General features: G+C 63.6%; 3 protein-coding genes across 3 annotated transcripts; all 3 read left to right on the top strand.

Annotated features, from left to right (window-relative positions):
• The first annotated feature begins 326 nt into the window (after positions 1 to 326).
• On the top strand, positions 327 to 2,645 carry LAMTOR2 (late endosomal/lysosomal adaptor, MAPK and MTOR activator 2). Its single transcript, XM_056322497.1, has 4 exons — positions 327 to 451; positions 1,742 to 1,904; positions 2,014 to 2,103; positions 2,393 to 2,645. Exons 1-4 carry the CDS (start codon positions 354 to 356, stop codon positions 2,447 to 2,449), a joined length of 408 nt encoding a protein of 135 aa, XP_056178472.1. The 5' UTR covers positions 327 to 353; the 3' UTR covers positions 2,450 to 2,645.
• Positions 2,646 to 2,814: 169 nt separating this feature from the next.
• On the top strand, positions 2,815 to 6,592 carry RAB25 (RAB25, member RAS oncogene family). Its single transcript, XM_056322498.1, is given in 6 exon segments — positions 2,815 to 3,345; positions 4,245 to 4,440; positions 4,556 to 4,565; positions 4,567 to 4,750; positions 4,907 to 4,987; positions 5,766 to 6,592. Coding segments are annotated over 6 exon segments (642 nt in total). The 5' UTR covers positions 2,815 to 3,305; the 3' UTR covers positions 5,897 to 6,592.
• Positions 6,593 to 7,856: 1,264 nt separating this feature from the next.
• Positions 7,857 to 13,109, top strand: LOC130141319 (ras-related protein Rab-11A-like). Its single transcript, XM_056322203.1, has 5 exons — positions 7,857 to 7,939; positions 11,454 to 11,649; positions 11,747 to 11,940; positions 12,027 to 12,107; positions 12,368 to 13,109. Exons 1-5 carry the CDS (start codon positions 7,900 to 7,902, stop codon positions 12,505 to 12,507), a joined length of 651 nt encoding a protein of 216 aa, XP_056178178.1. The 5' UTR covers positions 7,857 to 7,899; the 3' UTR covers positions 12,508 to 13,109.
• The last annotated feature ends 3,537 nt before the right edge of the window (positions 13,110 to 16,646 follow it).

The following is a 16,646-nucleotide window of genomic DNA, read 5'->3' as shown; positions in this document are numbered from 1 at the left end:
CGAGCGGGGTGGGGGTGGGGGGTCTAGCTGGGGGTTTCGGGGTGTCTCGCCGGGGTGTTGGGGGTCCCACCGGGGGGGTGACGGCTGGCTGGGGGGTTGGGCGTTCCCCTCGGGGGGCTTGGGTGTCCGGCCGGGGGGGTCTGCCTGGGGGTTTGGGGGTGTCCGGCCCATCCCAGCCCTGCCCTGCGCCCCCTCGCCGCCCGTGGTGGCTTCACCCCACGGCCCCTCGGGGGGGACACACCCCAGGGCACCCCGAGGGGACCCCCGCCCCCCGAGCTGGCGGGCGGCACCCGGGGGGGTCCCCCGAGGGGCGGGGCGGGCGCGCCGGGCGGGCGGGGACTACACGTCCCGGCATGCCCCGCGCGGCCCCGCCCCCCGCCGCCATGCTGCGCCCCAAGGCCCTCACGCAGGTGCTGAGCCAGGCCAACACCGGCGGGGTCCAGAGCACCCTGTGAGTAGGGGCGGGGGCGGGGGCATGATCCTGCCCGGTGCGGGGAGCAGCCGGGGGGGACAGGTTCCTGCCCCCGGCCCTGCCAGGGCCCCACCGGGGGGGTCCTGCGGGGGCCGTGCACGGTGCTGGGCCGTGCGTGGGGCTGTGCGTGGTGCGTGGGGTCGGGGCTGTGCACGGTGCTGGGCCTGTGCACGGTGCTGGGCAGTGCACGGTGCTGGGCCTGTGCACGGTGCTGGGCCTGTGCACGGTGCTGGGCCTGTGCACGGTGCTGGGGAGTGCACGGTGCTGGGGAGTGCACGGTGCTGGGGAGTGCACGGTGCTGGGGAGTGCACGGTGCTGGGCCTGTGCATGGTGCTGGGCCTGTGCACGGTGCTGGGGAGTGCACGGTGCTGGGCCTGTGCACGGTGCTGGGGAGTGCACGGTGCTGGCCCTGTGCACGGTGCTGGGCCTGTGCACGGTGCTGGGGAGTGCACGGTGCTGGGCCTGTGCACGGTGCTGGGCCTGTGCACGGTGCTGGGCCTGTGCACGGTGCTGGGGAGTGCACGGTGCTGGGCCTGTGCACGGTGCTGGGCCTGTGCACGGTGCTGGGCCTGTGCACGGTGCTGGGGAGTGCACGGTGCTGGGCCTGTGCACGGTGCTGGGGAGTGCACGGTGCTGGTCCTGTGCACGGTGCTGGGCCTGTGCACGGTGCTGGGCAGTGCATGGTGCTGGGCCATGCACGGTGCTGGGCAGCGCACGGCATGTGGTGCTGGGGCTGTGTACAGTGTCTGGTGCGTGGTGCTGGGCCATGCACAGTGTGTGGTGCTGGAGCTGTGCACGGTGCGTGGCGCTGGTGCTGTGCATGGTAAATGATGTACAGTGCTGGGGCCGTGCATGGTGCTGGCACCGTGCACGGTCCTGGGTCATGCATGGTGCGCTGGGTTGTGCACAGTGCATGGTGCTGGGCCGTGCACGACACATGGTGCTGGGTCTGTACACGGCGCGTGGTGCTGGGCCTGTGCACGGTGCATGATCCGTGGTGCTGGGCCGTGCACGGTGCCAGGGCCATGCAGGGTGCACCGTGCGTGCCCACCGGGCTGCTGCCCATTCTGCACCAGCCGCAGCCACCGCGGACCCCCACCACCCTGCACCCCTCACCCCCTGCCAGAGCCCCCTGCAAACCTGGGGTGCCCTGTGCTGGCGCCGGGTGGGGGGGGGGGGCGGTTTGCTCTGCCCCCTGGCACCACAGTGGTGTCTGCTGCCCCGCTACGTGTAGAGGCACCAATTTGGCCCCCCCCCCCCCATTTCCAGGCTCCTGAACAATGAGGGGTCCTTGCTCGCCTACTCGGGCTACGGGGACACCGATGCCAGGGTCACCGCAGCCATCGCCAGCAACATCTGGGTGGCCTACGACAAGAACGGCCACCAGGCATTCAATGAGGACAACCTCAAGTTCATCCTCATGGACTGCATGGTACGTGGGGCTGGGGGCTGCCCCCCCCTCCCAGAGGGTCCCCTGGGACCCTGCTGGGGGTCCCTGCCGAGCTAGGGGTGCGATGGGTGCTGTTTCTCCCCCGGGGCAGGAGGGACGCGTGGCCATCACGCGGGTGGCCAACCTGCTGCTCTGCATGTACGCCAAGGAGACGGTGGGATTTGGGATGCTGAAGGCCAAGGTAATGCTGGGGGGGGGCGGGGGGAGGCGCTGGGGCGGGGAGGGGGTCCAGGCTGCGTCCCACTTGGGAAAAGGAGGATGAGGATGGGAGTGGTGGAGGAAGCTGCTGCGCCTGGGATGCATTTTTGCTCCTTGCCTCCACTGTCCCCCGTGCCAGCCCCACGCACTGCCCCGCACCTTTTTAATGCCCTAAAAATTAAATATAAATTAAAATAAACCCACGGGTGGTGCGCATGGGTTGGGGGGGGGTCCACCTCACATCCCCCCTTGACGCCGCTCTCCGCTCGCAGGCACAGGCGCTGGTCCAGTACCTGGAGGAGCCGCTCACGCAAGTGGCCGCATCCTGAGCACGGCGCTTCAGGGGCTTGGAGGTGCAAAGGCTGTTTGCTTCCATGCCCTCACTGGTGGTGCTGGGGGGTGGTGCTGAGCAGCCTCACGGGCATCCTGGAGCTTGGTCCTGCTTTGGTGTGGCCTTGATAAAAATCAAGTGGAGGGAGTATAAGAGATGCAGGGGCGGGGGAATAAAAATGCGTGTGATGGTTCCATGCTGTGTGTCTCTTGTGAATCCAAGGAGCTGGGGGGGTAGCGCAGGCACTGGGGTGCCCTGGGCAGTGCTTTGGGGTCAACCAGCGCTGCCAGGGGCTTGTGTCAGCGTGGTGCTGAGCCCCCTGCACCCTGGGGGGGCGGGGGCGGGGGGGGGCAGCGGGGGTTGCGTCCCTGCCCCGCTTTGCCCAGCTTTCACACGATGGCAGCAGAGGCGGGGTAACGCATTGGAGCTGGGGGCTCAGCTCCTGGCCCCCGCTGCCCCAGCCTGCCCTGCGCCGCTGCCTCCGCCACCCCCAGCTGCCAGGATCAGGCCCCGGCTCCACCTCCGGCCACCCCGTGACGGTCCCAGGGGTGACACTACCTGCCCAACCTGCGCCGCGACACCCGGTCCCACCCCTTGAGTCAACCAGCCCCGCCGCGACGCCAACCCCGCTGGCCTTGCCGTCTCTCTCCCGGACCCCTCTAGCCCCCCCACACCCTGCTTGCACCCCCAGACCCCACTTGCTTCCCCCCCCCCCTCCCCCTCCCCGGAGGAAACTTTGCCCCCTCGGTGCCTCCCGGAGCCCGTCCCACCCCGTGCCGCCTGCTCGAGGCTCTGCAGCGGGAAGGAGGAAGCCAAGCGACGGCAGCGCCAGCAAGGGTGGCAGCCAGGGCAGCATGGGCAGCGCCGAGGAGGATTATAATTTTGTCTTCAAGGGTGAGTCCTGAGCTCGGGGGGATTCCCGAGTCCCCCCTGCCCCTTCCCCAAAAGGGATGGAGCAGGAGGCTGGGGGCTGCGGGGAGGGAACTGGGATGTTGTTGGCCGTCCCCGCGGCTTGGATGCCTGCCAGGGTCAGGGGACTGGGGAGCAGGCGCCGGCCGTGACCCCCCGGGGCTGGTGGCAGCGAGGTCAGGGCTGGAAACGGCACAGGGAGACCCAGGCCCACCACGTGGGACCCCAGGCAAGCTGTTGGCACAGAGGGTGCGAGACATAAATGCGGTGAGAGCCCATTAACCCCCGAGAGCGGCGGGCGTTTGGAAGTCATTCTGCTGCGGTGACCTGTGGTGGCACAAGCTGAGGACACAGGGGTCAACCCTGGGCTGGAGAAACGGGGGCACAGCCTCGTACCCCCCCAGCTTGAGCTCCTGGGGCACAGGACCCCGGCGTCCTGTGGGTGCTACCGGCCAGATCCTGCTGGACCTTGGTGCTCCCGTTGGGCATGTGGAGGTGGAGTGGCTCCGGTGTGCCACCAGCTCAGGGTGCCCACCCAAGTGGGGTGACCAGGGGGTTGCCAGCGTGTCCTGCTGCCCACAGCCTGGTAGCCACGACCCCCTGGGCAGCTGGGGTGGCTCAGTCGCACTCAAGGGGCTGCGAGCTCGTGGTGTGGGGCCAGGACCCCCGTTTGCTGAAGGTGTGACCGTGGTGGGTATCAGACCCATGTGCTTGCCCAGGTCTGGGGTCACCAGGTGACAAGGGGTGCCCCCGTGCCAACCGAGGCGAGGAGCTGCTGGGTGGTCTGGCTCGGTTTGGGAAGGAATATTTAATTACCGTAGAGGGTCTTGGAGCAGCCCTCGCCCCTCCCCAACGACTCCGGTGGGCTTTTTTCCCTTCCACAGTCGTCCTGATCGGGGAGTCCGGGGTAGGCAAAACCAACCTGCTCTCCCGCTTCACCCGCAACGAGTTCAACCACGACAGCCGCACCACCATCGGCGTGGAGTTCTCCACCCGCACCATCCTGGTGGGAGATGCTGTGGTGAAGGCTCAGATCTGGGACACGGCCGGGCTGGAGCGATACCGCGCCATCACCTCTGCGTAAGGCTGGGGCTACCCAAAACCAGGGCTCTGCCCCGGGTGGTGATGCCCTCACAGCTGAGCCCCACGGGTGAGGATGCTGGGGGACGGGGGTGACGGTGGGGTTCTCCCGTAGGTATTACCGGGGGAGCTGTGGGTGCCCTGGTTGTCTTTGACATCACCAAGCACCAGACGTATAACGTGGTGGACCGCTGGCTGAAGGAGCTGTACGACCACGCTGAGGCCAGCATCGTCGTCATGCTGGTGGGGAACAAGACCGACCTGGCACAGGCTCGGGAGGTGCCCATGGAGGAGGCGAAAATGTTTGCAGGTACAGGCTGGCATCCTGCTGTGGTGCTGGGGCTTGGCACCCTCCTCAAGAGCCAGGACCCGCACCTATGCCGGCACCTGGACACCTCGAAAGAGGGTCCGAACTGGAGTGGGGGGCTGCATCGGTGCGGGGGTGGGGGGTCTCCTCTCATTGCAGACAACAACGGGCTGCTCTTCGTCGAGACCTCGGCGCTGGACTCCACCAATGTCGAGCAGGCGTTCGAGACCATCCTGAAGGGTACGTGCACCGGTGCCGTCATGCACCAGGGTCCTGGGGATCAGGGCACCGCGGGGTCCCTTAGCGGGAACAGGGGGCTGGGCAGAGGGTGCGTGCGCTTCGCTCTGCCCTGCTCCACGTGAGCTCCTTGGGGCTGGTTCCCTCTTGTTTTTCTGGCTGGTTTGGTTTCTGGCCTTTCCTGCCGGGGTGTTTCGCTCTCCGCACCCCTGGCTTTGTTCTCACAGCCCCTGGGCATCCCCAAAGCCCCCGGGGGCTCCCTCTCCCCCCTCCCCTGTAATCCCCACTCCCCCTTCCTGTTGTCCTGGGCTCCTGACTCAATGTCCTCCAGCACCCTGCTGAACCGGCTGGGGGGACATGGATGGCAGGAGGTGATGCTCAGCCGGGAGCACCTCTCCAGGAATGGCAGCCAGCAGCGGCAGGGCAGGAGCGCAGCGAGGTGTGCCGTGCCGTGCCGTGCCGGAGCGTGCCAAGCCAGGCTGGCCCGGCGAGCTGCCAGCACCAGCGTGGGGTGAAGCATTAATCCCAGGTTGGGCAAGAGGAAATTGCCTCAGTGCAGGGTGTTCCCCAGGCACCGCAGGGATGCAACTTGGGGAGATCTGCTCCCTTGGCACCCTCAACCCATCCCCTCTGCCGCATAAAGGGGAAGGAGGGCCACCGGCGTGGCAAGCAGTGGCCCAAAGGGCGAGCAACGGGGGCTGCAGGCTCGAAGCTTCCCTGGGGGACCCTCAGCTGACACGCAGCCCCCCGCCCCCCCCCCCCGGCACCTCTTGTTTTGCAGAGATCTTCCACAAAGTGCAGAAACAGAAGCAGAGGAGCAGCCAAAGCAACCTGGTGGCACTGGCCAACGAGAGCGTGGAGAGCACGGCCCCAGCGGCGATGGAGAAGCGCCCATGCTGCGTGGCCCTCTGAGCCGGCCGGGCACCCCGGGAAGCCCCCGGGGACCCCCGCAGCCCTGGGACGTGCCAGTGGCGTAGAGCTCTGCCTCGGTGCAGACTGGTCTGGCCACCGGCACAGGTGTCACCCAGCCTGCGGTGCCACACGGTGTCACACCTGTCCTGGTGCAGTGGGGACCTGCAGCCCGGACAGGGGCCAAATCCTGCCATCACCGGTGAGAAGCACCAGTGCCGGCAGCTCTTCTCTGTCTGCTTCGGTTCTGATGAGCTTCGCCACCGTCACGCATGGACCTCCCAGCCCCTCCGGACCCCCAGGGCACGGAGACACCCGAGGCATCGCGGGAGAAGGAGCCGGGAGGTTCTGGCCAGGACCGTGGCAGTGACCGGAGCCTCTCCGCTTGCGTCTGGCCCTGGAATTGCTCCTGTGGGTTCACCCTGCGCCACGCGTTGGGGACGTGGCTGTCCCCACAGGTCTCCATCCCCACCGGGGGCTGCTCTGGGGTCATCCCAAGCCCTTGGCAGCGCTCAGCCCTTGGCACATCTCTGTCCCCAGCGCAGGCGTGGGACAAGCGTGATGGCAGGACCTAGCAAAGGTCCCTTGTGCCTGCATGGTGGGATGGAGCTCAGTGCAGAGCCGGGTACCGAGGGGCCTGGGAGCAGCTCCGTGTCCAGCGCGGGGGTGACGCAATCATTAAAGGACTTGTGAAACGCAGCTTGGCTGAGCTGGAATTCCTGTGTGTTTGTTTTCCCATCCCCTCGTCCCCACCTCCATGGCATGCCAGAGATTGTGGCTGCCCAAGCAGCTCAGCCCAATGCCATGGCCCCCCCCGTGCCCCCCCAGCCCAATGCCATGGCCCCCCTGCACCCCATCCCACCCTGATGCCGTGGTCCCCCTGTGCCCCCCCCCCCCCTCCCCGATGCCGTTCCCCCCCTGTGCCCCCACCTCCTGATGCCATGGCCCCCCCTGCACCCCATCCCACCCTGATACCATGGTCCCCCTGTGCCCCGCCCCCCCGATGCCATGATTCCCCTGTGCCTCCCCAGTCCCATGTCATGGTCCCCCTGTGCCCCCTGCTGATGCCATGGTCCCCCTGCACCCCATCCCACGCTGGTGCCACAGTCCCCCTGTGCCCCCCCCCCAGCCTGACGCCATGGTCCCCCTGTGCCCCCCACCCCAATGCCATGGTCCCCCCGTGCCTCCTCCCGGCCCAATGACATGTTCCCCCTGCGCCCCATCCCACCCCGGTGCCATGGTCCCCCTGTGCCCCCCCAGCCCTATTGCATGGTCCCCCTGCACCCCATCCCACGCTGGTGCCACGGTCCCCCTGTGTCCCCCCACCCTGATGCCATGGTCCCCCTCTGCCCCCTCCCAGCCTGATGCCACGGTCCCCCGCACCCCCTCCCCACACAGCCTTTCCCAGTCGCATCCCCACCCCCTCAGTGACTTATGGGGGCAGCGGGTGGTGGTTTATCAGCCCAGACCCTGCCTTGGCCTCAGCCAGTTCCCGACCCCCCCCTTGGCAGTGGGCGAACTGGTGCTGGGGTGCCCCACATCCCCCTTACTTCTGGGCACTTGCAAGATGCGTCAGCCCAGCTCCCATTTCATGTCAATGATTCTGCACCGAAAGCGTGACCATGGCCGTGACCGTGGCCGTGACCGTGGCCGTGACCGTGGCCATCCCGGTCAGTGGCACGCGTGGCTGTGACCTTTCCCTGCTGCTACACAGCGCTTTGTGTGAGGACACCGGGGATGGGGAGGTGTAAGGAGGCCCAGAGCCCTCAGGCAAGTGGTGCTGAGCAGGGTGCTGAGCCCTGGCATCCCCTGCTGCATGCCTGCTCCGCCTCACCTGGCCCAGGTGAGCACACCTGGAGTGACGGGCAGCCCCGGCCACCAATGGGTGCAGGGGAGGAAGGGCTGTGGCCACCAATGGGTGCACAAGGGACAGCCCCTGCCAAGGCTGGATAAGGCCCGGAAATCCCAGTTTGCCCAGTAGGAGCAGGGCTGTGGTGCTGGGCGAGATGCGGGGCAAGGACGAGGAATACGACTACCTCTTCAAAGGTGGGTGTGATGAGCTGTGCACGGCCTCAGCTCCCTCCCTGCAGCTCCCTGGGGATGGAGCTGGAAGCTGGATTTGGGCTTGTACTGGGGTGTAACTGGAGCCCCCAGTGCTGGGGACCTGGGGGGGGGATGTTGGGGTGCTGGTGGTGGGTGTCGGTGATGCTGGGTCTCAGGGTGGAGTTAAAACGCTGCGGTGGTCCGAGGGTCTGCGGCCGCTGGGTGTGAGCGGCTGTTTGTGGTCCCGGTGCTAATTAAAGCAGCTCGTTAATGCTGTGGGAAGAGGCTGGAGCCCTCAGCTGGGGGCAGCACCCAGGGGAGGGGTGGCCGTGGCAGGGTGCTGGGTGTCGGGGGGGGGGGGGGCGGGCAGCGGTGGGAGCTGCTCCGCGCGGTGCTGAAGGTGCTGTGCTGGCCCCAGAGCCCCTCTGAGTGGGTTTGGGTGGTCTCCTCTGCGTGGCGTGGGGGGGTGAAGATGCCAGTTCTGGGGGCTGAGGGAGCGATCCCGAAAGGAAGAGCTGCGCTGTGGCTTGGCTGCGGTTAAGGGAAAGGATCCAGCGCTCCGGCATTGTCCTTCCCGGCGCTGGTGACCTCTCCGCTGCGCCGAGGCGATGGGGATGGGCCCTTGGAAATGTGACGTCGGTTTTCCTGGCCCAGTATCCCCTCGGAGCATCGCCATCCCAGTTGCCACCATGCCGGGTAGCCCTGCCATCAGCAGCTCTTCCCCCCCCGCCCCCCCCCCCCCCCTTGTGCCACAGCTGGGGGAAGTGAGGGGACAGCGGGGCAGCATCGCAGCTTCCTGGGAAATACCTGGGGGGGGAAAAAAATAGCTGGAAAAACAACAACAACAAAAAAAAAACCCAACCCAAAAAAACCCCTGGATTGAGCTCACCGTGAGCCATCCTCCCTCCGCAGCCCTGAGTAATTCCAGCCACCGACCTGTCGGGAGCCCCCGGCTCCTCGCACACCTCCCCTGGCTCCTAAAATCCTCCTCCCTGGAGTTATTCTGGGACGTGGCGAGGAGGGACAGGCTGGGAGCGAGGTGCCGGGTGCCAGCGCATCCTTCTCTTCTCGCCCTGCTCCGAGGTGGCCCCGGCACGGTGTCCTCCCCCTGTGCCCGTCCCTTCCCTGTCATCCCACAGGAGCCAGGGCTGCCGCGCTGGGCTCTGCGTCCCCCCTCCTTGGTCACCCGGGGGTCTCTGGAGTCCTTAAAATGAAGAGGACTTGGGTTGGAACGCGAGGTCTGCTCATCCCTCCCGAAGCAGGAGCGAAGTCCGAGCGGGATGAAGGGTTTAGGGACACAGAGCTGGGCCAGTGTTCCTTGGGCTTGGCTCTGCTGGGACCAGTTTCTGCCCCTGAGAAATGGGAGATGCTCAGCACCCGAAGCCACTTTATCCCGATTTCCATGGGGATGGGAGCGTCAGCTGCCTTCTCCTGCAAAGCGGGTGGCAAATTCCAGCTGTGCTCACGGGAAAGCCCTGGATGCTGCTGGAGGGGCTTGGGGTGGACGTGAAATGGCCCTGGGCATGGCTGCTTCTCGGGACCCTTCCTCAGGGCCCCTGTGCGGAGCCCCAGGCTGTTCCCCAGCCCCCTCGCTGGGGTGGGATGGGATGCGGCAGGGATGTCGCACCGCGGCTTGCGCGATGCCCACTCCCCACTTTAAACAGCTCCCGCTGCGTGTTCGGGGTGGCAGGTGGTTTTGTGCGTGGGGTGGAGGATGCTGCTCCAATCCCTCCCCCCCTTCAAGCTCAGGGGGATGGGGCTGAGCTGCCCCCCCCCACTCTGGGGCACCCTCGTGCATGCTGCTGGACCCCTGCCCCCTCCCTGGCATGGTGCGATGGCCGTGGGGGGCTGCGCGAGGCCAGTGGGCCACCGCGGGCTGGCTCTCCCCCTTCCTCCCTCCCCCAGTTTGCTTTCCTACAGCTTTCCTGTACCGAGATTTTAATTTTTTTTTTTTTTTGCGATGCAACACGGCATGCTCGTGCCTCAGTTTCCCCTGGCTGTACTTAGTGCTGCTTCCCAGCTGCGCTGCCATCCTGCCCCTGGGTCGCGGAGGTGCTGGGGACCAGGGACCCCCGGTACGGCCGGGGCTGGCGATGCGGCGGTTGAGCCGGGGGAAGTAGCAACTTCCCGTTGATTAAACGCCAAGCCCCGACCAAGGCGGCGATGCTCGGTGAGCGTTAATGAGGCTCGGTGAGCGTTAACGAGCCCGCCTCGTCACTGGCCTGCATTTTCCTACCGGTTTGTCCAGGATAGCCCAGACTGTCCCAGGCCTCCATTGGAGGAGCCACCCTTCCATCTTGCTAGCCACCCTTGATACTGGGATGGCCAGCAACGCTCCAGTGCCTTCCAGCTGCCTTTGGTGGTCACGAGGAGTTGCTCCGCAGGCTATTGGGCTTCTCGGAGCGGTGCCACTTCCCACCAGGGGTTTGGCGAGGGGGAAGGGAGCCAGGTCCCTCCCGGGGGGAGCTGATGGGGTAGGGGTCACCCAGGGTGTGGAGCAACATCTTGGAAGCTGGTGGCTGCTGAGCCTTGCAGGAACGTAGATGCATCTTGCTGCCAAACACAGGGTGCTGTGCAGCCCAGGGGGGGCGGGGGGGGGGGGGGGGGGGGGGGGGGGGGGGCACGGTGGCGTGCCATGGCCGGGGGCCCCTTGCTGGTGGTGTTGCCCCCCCCTCCCCCCCGCGGAGCCATCTTTCTCCCCAGGGTGGTGGCTGGATGGTTGGGATCTCGGCCCTGCTGTTGTCTGGCCCTGGTGGGGGGATGTGTCCCCCAAGCTCACTCCCGGGAGGGTGGGCGAAGTGGAGCAGGCTGCACTTGAGGGCACCTGGAGTACGAACAGAACCGGCAGCAAGGGAACGTAAAAAAGAAAAAAAAAAAAAAATTTTTTTTGAAAAAAATCAAAGATAAACTCAACAAACTTGATAGGGGAGCCGGGTGATAAAGCCTCCCCAGAGCCTGTTGCACCAGATTTTACAGGAACCATTCCAGTCTGGGGCAAGTAGAAAGTGCACTGAACTAGCCCACACCCAGGGACCTCCTGCGGACCAGCAGGAGGAGGAGGATGATGCTTTTGAGCCCAAGCCTCTAACTCCTCTTGTGTGTGTGCCCTTGGGGTTGGCGCTGGGCTGGAGAGAGAAGACCAAATCCTGCTCAGCACCTCCAGCCTGGCTGGCTCCGCACAGGTCCTGGCTCTGGTTTTTTTGCCCGATTTGTGTGCACAGGTGCCTGTGGTGCCCCCCCCCATCCCCGGTGCTGGGGTGGAAACCCACAGCAGCTCCCAGGAGATGGCAGGAATTTTCTCGAGGGGTCTTCACAGGTAGTGGCGGTGCTGCCAGGATGAGGGGAGGCTGCTGGTCCCTGTCCCCAAGTGTGGCTTCAACCCCTGGCCCTGCATGCGGTGGGGGCTGTTGGGGAGGGGGTTTGCTGGGCTGGTGGGTACTGCAGGAGGCAAATGCCTTTACTGGGTGTCTGGGGGGGGCTGACGCTGTGCTTGTGACAAACCCCTCCCCCCCTCTAGTTGTGCTCATCGGGGACTCTGGGGTGGGGAAGAGCAACTTGCTGTCCCGCTTCACCCGCAACGAGTTCAACCTGGAGAGCAAGAGCACCATCGGCGTGGAGTTCGCCACAAGGAGCATCCAGGTGGACAACAAGACGGTGAAGGCTCAGATCTGGGACACGGCAGGGCAGGAGCGGTACCGGGCCATCACCTCAGCGTGAGTTTCCTTGCCCCCCCCCCCCCCGCCATGTCCCTCACCCAGAGCCCTGCTGTGACACCCCCCCCCACCCCCCCCCCAACTCAATGTCCCCCAGGTATTACCGAGGGGCGGTGGGAGCTCTGCTTGTCTACGACATCGCCAAGTACCTGACGTACGAGAACGCCGAGCGCTGGCTGAAGGAGCTGCAGGACCACGCCGATGCCAACATCGTCATCATGTTGGTGGGCAACAAGAGCGACCTGCGGCACCTGCGGGCTGTGCCCACCGATGAGGCCAGGAGCTTTGCAGGTATCTCCTCCATCCTGCCCTGTCCCATCCCACCCCAGGGTGGCTTTGGCTGGTGGCACCTGCCTGAGCTCGCCCTGTCCTTGCAGAGAAGAACGGGCTGTCCTTCCTCGAGACATCGGCTCTGGACTCCACCAACGTGGAGACAGCTTTCCACAACATCCTTTCGGGTAAGGGGCAACCAGGAAGGACGGGGTGGGAAGGGAATGGGGATGGTTTTGGATACTGGGTCCTGCTGGGGACCCTGGTTGTGCATCCCAGGGTCCTGCTCCCCTGGGTGGGGAGATAAAGGCATTTACACCCCTTGAGCTGTGTGTTTTGGGAGAGGGCAAGTCCCCCCCGTCCTGTCCCCCCCCCCCCCCCCCCCCCCCGAAATATATACTTAAATAATTTTTCTTTTTTTCTCCTTCTCTTCTTTCTTTCCTGGCAGAAATCTACCGCATCGTGTCACAGAGGCAGATCACCGGGCAGCCGGAGTCAGAATTTGGCCCCACCACGACCATCGAGCCCATCCGCGTGCTGCCCACGCAGCAGGAGGGCAGGCAGGCACCCTGCTGCCAGAACATCTGAGCCCCCCGGGGTGCCCCCACCCTGACACCCCCACCCCACCCCCCAGCATCATGTTTCTCACCCTCTACCTGTGCTCGCTGCAGCCCCCACCCCCCACCCCCCCTTCCAAGAACAGGGCGAGCTGGTGGCTGCTTCTGCATGGGCGCTCCTGTGTGCGCCATCGCGCTGCTCTCCTTGTGTTTGTGTAGGACCTACTGAAATGGGGTAGGGAAGCAGCGGGGTCTCTCTCCTCTCTCCCCGTGGTTCGAGACATGCCATCCCCTCGTGTCCATGCTTCTTCCAGCCCTGAAGGTCCAATCACTGCGTGTCCAAACAGCGTGACTCCCTTGTTTGGTGCCACGTTTCTGTGGCACCCCTGGGTGCAGCCCTTCGGGGCAGGGTGGGGGACACACACACACACACACTGGCTGCACCTTTTTTTGTGCCTGGTGAAGCAGTAACGCAGACAGTCGCACCCACTCCAGCAGCACCCAGGGTTGGGTGCACCTCTGGGTGCTGCTGGGGCACCTGGGGTGTGTGGGGGGTGACTCCCCCCACTCCTGCTTGGAGGGACCGTGCAGGGGTTTGGAGCAGGGATGTGGGGGGACACATCCTTTGGGGGAGCCCCCAGGAAGGGGACAAGGGGGGTGCTGGGGCTTTGGTGGGGGCAGGGATGTGATGCTGAGGGTGGGCATGTGATCCCTGCATGCACCTGGCTGGTACCAGCGCAGGGGGTCCCTGGGCTGGGGGCTGCAAGGAGTCTGGAACCTGCCCCACTCGTGGTTTTGTCACTGGTGGGCCAGCTTTGGGGACACGGCTGCCACTAGATGGAGCATCTGCTGCACCTACTGGGTGACAGTGGCCCACTCCTCCCAGTTGCCCAAAGGGCTGGGACAAACGGGGCTGAGCCCAGTGCTGCTGTCGGGGGTGATTGGCAGGTGTCAATCAAGGTGGGTGTGTGCGCTTGGGAAAGCCTGTCCCTATTGACCCCAGTGCTGGGAGTGTGTCCCCCATCACAGCGGGGTGGGGGTCTCTGTCTCTCCATGGCTGCCCCGGGTCACCCCAGCCCACCCAGGGGCTGCGCCGGCAGGATCTGGGCCAGGGTCTTGCCTTGGGGACCAATTTATCCAGGAAACAGGAATTTGAGCAAAAATTCCCCAAATAAAGGTGCTGCTGGAAGCGCTCGCTCTCTCTCTCTGCCCAGGGTCCTTCCTCGAGGCCAGCTCGGGCGCTGGGCAGCACCCCAAGTGATGAAGGGCGTGAGGGGGGAGGGGTGGGGAGGGAGGTGTGACCCTGGGTGAGGGGGTGTCTTGCTGGGCGGCTGCAGGGGAGACCTTGAAATTCAGGCTCTGAGGGGTGGGTTGGATCCTGCACAGGGGGTGCTGAGATGGCTGCGCCGTGGGGGTGCTGGCCCCCCTGGGCTTGAGGTTGCCCCCTCCCCGCCCCCAACCACCCCAGCCCTGGCAGCATCATAACCTTGGCTCCAGCTACCCCGGTGCAGCGTGTCCGCGCACCACGGCACTGCTGCATCCCAGAGGAAGCATCACCCCTGGGCCAGCCGGACCCATCCTTGGCCACATCCCCGGTCCCTGTGGCTGGAGGGTGTCCTCAGGTGAGTGACAGTGTCCCCAGGTGAGTGACAGTTATTACCTGACCCAGCCGGACCAGCTGGCAGAGGCAAAGCTGCCCAGCATCACCCCCTCCCGCACCACCATCTGCCCACACCGAAACGCGGTGCCAAGGGGTGATGTCAGCCCTGCCGCCGGGAGAGGTGGGTGCTGTGCGGGGGCAGGATGGTGCCCCTGGCACTGCGCAGCGTTGAGCCAAAGGTCCCTTGGGGCTCGCTGCCATCGGTCCTGCCATCCTGCCAGGTGCTGGCACGCACACGCGGGATGATGAGCTCATTTAGGCCCGTGGAGATGCTTTCAGGCTTGGCAGCTTGGGTTTGGTCCAGGCTTGGTCCAGGTTTTCTACGCATTTCTACGATTTGTGCAGGAATGAAGCAGCGGGAAGGGTGAAGCCAGGCACGGGATTGCACACAGGGCTCACGGACCCGGGACACGGGGAAGGGCAGCTGGCACAGGGGGCTGAGCGTAATTAAGCCCGTGGCTTGATGAGGGACCCGTGGAGGAGGGGGCAGAAGGGGGTCATGGGCTGGCTGGGGGTCCCGTTCCCCACCACCGCTCCCGGACCCCCCTCCTAAAGCGTGAACAGATAGAAACCAAGAGCAGCCACCAAGTTTCTTAAGTAATAATACTTTAATAAAATTAAGTTCTTAATGTAATTTAGCACATTTAATACATTAACCCTTTCCCTTCTTTGTTTTCTACAAGTTGTGCAACATCATTATTTTAATTTTTTATTTTATTTTAATTTTTTTTTCCTTCTCCCCTTATACTATATGCCTCAAAACTCAGACAACGAGCCTAACTCTACTTCTATGTTCGGTTATATCTCTCTCTCAGGCTTTTATTTTTGCGTTAACGCCGGAGAGATGAAAAATACCTGGATGGAACATGTGATCGGTTTCCAATAGTAACAATCCCGACTACAGGTTTCCTATGACGTTAAAAGAAAAAAAAAAGGGGGGGGGGGACGACGACCAAAAAAAAAAAAAAAAAGAAATAAAAAAGGAAATACAACATAATAGGGAATGGATTTTCAATGGAAGGGCCACACAGTCAGGATGGCCAGGATAAAACCGGGCAACTCTGTGGCTGGCTGGCTCAGCGCGAGGTTGGGAATCCCGACAGCGCCCGGATCCGTGGGGAAAGCGGATACACACAAACTTGTACAGCGTTTTGGAGCGAGGACGAGAGAAAGCGAAGGTGGTAGCGGTCAAGCAAAAAGCCATGAAGGGTTGGCGGGGGGGCTGAGCTCTCCTGGCAGCCTCCTCTGTGTGGGTACCGGCCAGGTTGGCCGCCGATGGGCCCCGGAGGTTTGGGGTTCCTTTTAGCTCCTGTTTTAACGGGGAAATCCCACCGGAGCTGCTTTGCCAGAGTCCCAACAGCAGCAAGCCGGAGCCTGGATCTCTTTGATACTGGAGGAAAACCTCTGCAGCCCCAAAGGCTCCCAACTGTTGCAGCCAGATGCCTGGGGGGCTGCTCTGGGCATCCCTGGGGATTTTCCTGGCTCACCTGGGGCTGGGATCAGAGCCGGCTCCGTGGCCAGACCCGCTAGTTTGGGATTTGCCAGCGCTCATGCCCGCTGCCTTTCATGTTTGCTTAACGCTGCTTTTGGCCCAGGAGCAAATCCTCAATTGCAAAACAGGATCCGGCCCCGGATTTTATAATTTTTTTTTCCCCCCCTTTTTTTTTAATGATTATCTTGACCAGAATTCATAAGGAAAAAGGGAAAAAAAACTCTGCTGATGGTTTTGTAGATGAGCAAAGCAGCCTGCGACCGCGTTTCTCCATCCCAGCTCCTGGGAGCCGAGAGATCTCCGCAGCCACGACGTGCTGCTCCGTCTCGCCGCTCCGTTTCTCTGCAACTTGTTTCAAAAGCATCATCGCAAGACCAGAAAACACGTTCTGCCATCAGCTGCCTGGTAAACTGGTGCCACCATTGGAGGGTGACTTCATTAGTATTATTATTTTTTTTTAATTTTTTTTTAATCCCTGCACAGGCACCAATGGAACAACTCCAGATTTTACATTAGTGTCACTTTACCGGGGGTGACTTTCAATTTGCTCCATTAGCAGCCCTGAAGCGATGCTGGAGTGGATCCAGCGGATCACCGCAGCCTGCCAGGGCTGAAGTGACTTCAGATTCCAGAAGAGTAACCCCATTGAAATCAGGGGTGAGTTACACGGGAGTAAAGGCAGGAGCACCGTCCCCAGCCCTCAAACTGAAGTCAGCCCAGCCCAATCACGGCTGGATTTTCCACCAGGTCAACAGACAGCAGAAGGTGACTCTGAGTTTCTACAGGACGTGAAAACCCACAATAAAATACAGAGATTGCTCCCTAACATCCTAGAAAGGTTTTTGGAAGAACCAGCCCATCCTGGCTCTGCTCCTGCCGGTGCTGGCACCAAGGAAACCTCGCTGCGGGCTCAGCAGAGGCAGGATGGGACCCCACTAGCAGTATACAAGTTACTATAAAGTGCATCCACTCTCCAGTCCAGGGCATCACTGTACAATGTCAATCACTGACTCTTCTT

The sequence above is a fragment of the Falco biarmicus genome, chromosome 19 (assembly GCF_023638135.1).
Source record: "Falco biarmicus isolate bFalBia1 chromosome 19, bFalBia1.pri, whole genome shotgun sequence".
NCBI lineage: Eukaryota > Metazoa > Chordata > Aves > Falconiformes > Falconidae > Falco > Falco biarmicus.
Note: the sequence above shows the minus strand (reverse complement) of the source record. Positions and strands in the feature narration are given on the sequence as shown.

Excerpts from the sequence above, each read along its gene's own strand:
- LAMTOR2 (XM_056322497.1), top strand. The coding sequence starts at position 354 with ATGCCCCGCGCGGCCCCGCCCCCCGCCGCCATGCTGCGCCCCAAGGCC. Across the intron at positions 452-1,741 it reads GGCGGGGTCCAGAGCACCCT|GCTCCTGAACAATGAGGGGT; the intron begins GTGAGTAGGGGC and ends CCCCATTTCCAG. Across the intron at positions 2,104-2,392 it reads TTGGGATGCTGAAGGCCAAG|GCACAGGCGCTGGTCCAGTA; the intron begins GTAATGCTGGGG and ends CTCCGCTCGCAG.
- LOC130141319 (XM_056322203.1), top strand. The coding sequence starts at position 7,900 with ATGCGGGGCAAGGACGAGGAATACGACTACCTCTTCAAAG. Across the intron at positions 7,940-11,453 it reads ATACGACTACCTCTTCAAAG|TTGTGCTCATCGGGGACTCT; the intron begins GTGGGTGTGATG and ends CCCCCCCTCTAG. Across the intron at positions 12,108-12,367 it reads TTTCCACAACATCCTTTCGG|AAATCTACCGCATCGTGTCA; the intron begins GTAAGGGGCAAC and ends CTTTCCTGGCAG.